Source organism: Bison bison, unplaced genomic scaffold, assembly GCF_000754665.1.
Source record: "Bison bison bison isolate TAMUID 2011002044 unplaced genomic scaffold, Bison_UMD1.0 scf7180017864063, whole genome shotgun sequence".
NCBI lineage: Eukaryota > Metazoa > Chordata > Mammalia > Artiodactyla > Bovidae > Bison > Bison bison.
The window spans coordinates 15,543,645-15,546,836 of NW_011494635.1; the positions used below are offsets into that span (position 1 = coordinate 15,543,645).

The 3,192-nt window shown below is 52.6% G+C and overlaps 1 protein-coding gene across 4 annotated transcripts in view; it reads right to left on the reverse strand.

Annotated features, from left to right (window-relative positions):
- Positions 1-242: 242 nt before the first annotated feature.
- TPD52L2 (tumor protein D52-like 2) overlaps positions 243-3,192 on the reverse strand; it is a 17,629-nt gene continuing 14,679 nt past the window's right edge. For all 4 annotated transcript variants that reach the window (XM_010836556.1, XM_010836554.1, XM_010836555.1 and 1 more), the window contains 2 exons: positions 2,276-2,324; positions 243-1,790 (listed from right to left, as the gene is read on the reverse strand). In XM_010836556.1, coding sequence (XP_010834858.1) covers positions 1,695-1,790; positions 2,276-2,324 — 145 coding nt within the window. In that variant the 3' untranslated portion in view covers positions 243-1,694. The remainder of the gene's footprint in view (positions 1,791-2,275; positions 2,325-3,192) is intronic.

Consider the following 3,192-nt stretch of genomic DNA (forward strand, 5'->3'; position numbering starts at 1 on the left):
GCTTGGCATGGACTCACTGTAGCTTGGCTGGCTCCTCCCCATCCTCCATAGCCCTTCCCCAGAGACTCCCCAGCTTTGTCAACACACTCTCTCATGGCACTGAAGATATGAAATTTGCATTTGAGACCCTCTGTCTCCTGCCTGCCTCTCCCCAAAGTGCAGGCTCCTGACAACAGGGATCTGGTCAGTTACCTGGCCACTCTTTCGCCACCTTCAAGTAAGAAACATCACATGAGCTGAAGTCCGTTTTCCCCCAAAGAAATGCTTTATTGACAAATCACCATTATTTACTTTATGGAAAAGAGAAACCCAGGATGCAATCATTATCCCTGCATCCTGCCTTCCCAACACACCCAATCTGAGACTCCACCACCAGGGAAAGAGCATGGAGCAGCATTCCTCCCAAGGCACAGCGTGGACTGCAGCTCCCCTACCCCCCAAGTGTCTGAAGTGACCAGCACATGCAGATACCAGGCAGCACATCACAGTCCAGCAGAGAGGACACTAAGCTGATGGCTCCTCCCCCTCAAAAGCACACACAGGCAGTCGAGGTCTCTGCCCACCAAGAGCCTGTAAGGCACAGAGCTGCCCCTCCAGATGCACCAGACATGGGGCCAGGGGTGAGGCTGCTGGGCTGTGGCAGCATCAGAGGAGAAAAAGATCTTTGTAGCTCCTGAGAAAAGGCAACAGCAGAGTCCCAGCTGACCCGAAGCCCCAGCCCTGACCTACCTGCAGGGTCTGCCTGCTGCTTGCCGGCCCCAGCATGTGGTATACCCACAGGCTGCAGCCGCTGACCGGGGAGGAGCCAGCCAAGGCTGGTTTGAGCAAGGGCAACGCCGGCCCTCCATGGAGGGGCTGGTCTTTCTCCTGCCTCCATCCCCACTGGCCAGCAGATGCTGCTGTGGTCACCAAGAGGAGAGAAGCCAGTTTCTACACAGGGATGGAGTGCACTCACGAAATAAAACACAGCACTGGCACAGCCGTGCTGCCCCTTGGCTGGATGCAGGGTTTTACATAATGCTCAAAACCCACTGAAGAATCCTCGTTTGTATATAAAAACATTATAAACAAAGCATAAGGCGATGTAAGGCGTGCATTTCAGCTAGAGTCCAAAGAAATACTTTCTAACTATGAGGCTAAAGCTGCTTCGCTTAGTTTTACTTTTTGAAAAACCCACTGCATGTATAGAAAATAAAGAATTTGCTTTTGTTAAAGCTAGATTGTTAGTGTAACAATTAGGCAGCAGCTGATAATCAGCTTCTTTCTAGGTCTCAGAAAATGGATAGTTTTCCTGTTTAGCATTTTGAAATTAAACTGCAGATCAGGCAGGGCTTTCTGGATGACTCGTCCTTCTGTGACTTACGGAAAGACTTTGGAAAACAGCGCATTTTACACTTACCACATCCCCCCCTTTAAACATGCTGACCAACTAAGAGATTTCCAACAGAAGCCTGGCTTTGGCTCAGTCACCCTGGTATCCACCACCCTGCCCACTCCCTGCCCTAAGGCAGGATGGCGAAATGATCTGCTGATCTGACACAGGGGTAGGCATCTGTGGACAAGGCGTGTTCTCTGACCCATGCGACCACGTCTCCACGGGGATGGCATAATTGTCCTCCACACACACCACTCGAAGTTGCAGTTGTGGCGATGAGGGTGTGCTTATTCCGTGGCCAGGCAAAGTCGCTACAGTCTTAGAAAGGTATGTGATCGGGCAACGGTCTGTCACCACTCCCTGTTGGGGAGGGAAGGTTGTCACCACCATTCTCTCTGCCACCGACAACTTTAGACTACAGATAGGGAAAGACCAAGAGAGAAAAGCATGAGACAGGGCACATACATGACAGATCCTACCTATGTCCCTCCTAAGAGTTCAAAGAGTCAATCTCTATGGGAATGTATGTAATTCATGCATATGATTCCTCTGATACATGAGGAATCAGAGTAGAAAGAGCAAGGCCCCAAAGTCTGCACACTGATGCACGCAGTCATGTACTGTATGACTTTCTCAAGACGACAGAAATGGAGAGCAGATTAGGGGTTGCCCAGAGTAGGGCAGGGGAAGGCAGGCTGTGGTCTCCGTGGGGATGAACTGTGCCCTGTCATGACTGCAACAGCGTTCTCTCCTGGTTGTGACACTGCTGGATGTCACCACAGGAGGCCGCACAGGGTACAAGGGCTCTCAGTATCAGTTCCTGTGACTGCACGTGAACCCACGTGACTACTGACAGGCCGTGAGCCAGCATACTGGGTAGCCCAGGTCCAGGCCAGTTACCTTGATGGTCCCAACTCGGTCCTCAAACGACTTGAAGGTAGCAGAATTCCTTTAAAGAGAGAAAAAGATGTCAGTACTGTAAGGAACATGTGGTTGTGTGCCCTCCTAAATGTGAAGGGCCTTGGGGTTTGGGTCATCCTTTGGAAAGACCCTAGAGAGATCCCCAGGTCTCACTGTAAAAACATGACAAGCCAAAAGGAGGAGAGGGGGCACACACGTTCCAGAGGCTCCCCTAGGACAGAACTAGGGCTCCCCTAGGACAGAACTGAGACCAGCCACACCCACCAACTGCAGGACAGAGGATCTGCATGCCAGCAGCTGGTGAGATCCAGACTTCACGTGGGCGAACCACAGAACCCTCGACTGGACAGAAGGGGATGCTGGGCACGTGATTCCACTGCCCCCTAAATGCACACATCCTGGGGTTACTGAAAGTTCCATGTGTTCTTCACACAGATCTCTCACAGAAGTTGAGCAAGAGGAAAACTAAGGCTCATTCTAAGAGCAGAGAGTGATGAGGCAGAGAAGAAAGCAGGCCAGGCCCAGGTTCCCCGCCCTACCCCTTCCCTGTGCCCAGGCCACCAGAGGCAGCCTGTTAGTGACCCCCAGGCATGCTCAAGGAGGGGAGGTAGCAGCTGGAGCAGATTCTTCTGGGACGACGACAGCTCTGTGGGGACTCAGGCTGCACTACAGAGCAGGAGAGAGCATGGGTGGGGGCTTCAAGGAGGAACAGGCCATGGCTCTGGCTGTTCTCAAGATAAACAGTCTCTGTAAAAAGCTTGGAGACCCCTGGCAGCCTCCTGGGTGCTGGTGTGTGCAAGCCTCCCTGCCCCTTCCAGCCCAACCTGAGGGCAGCCCTGGAGAATCCTAGGTAGAGCCCAGTTTGGGCCTCACCCCCACCAGCTCTGCGGCCTAGA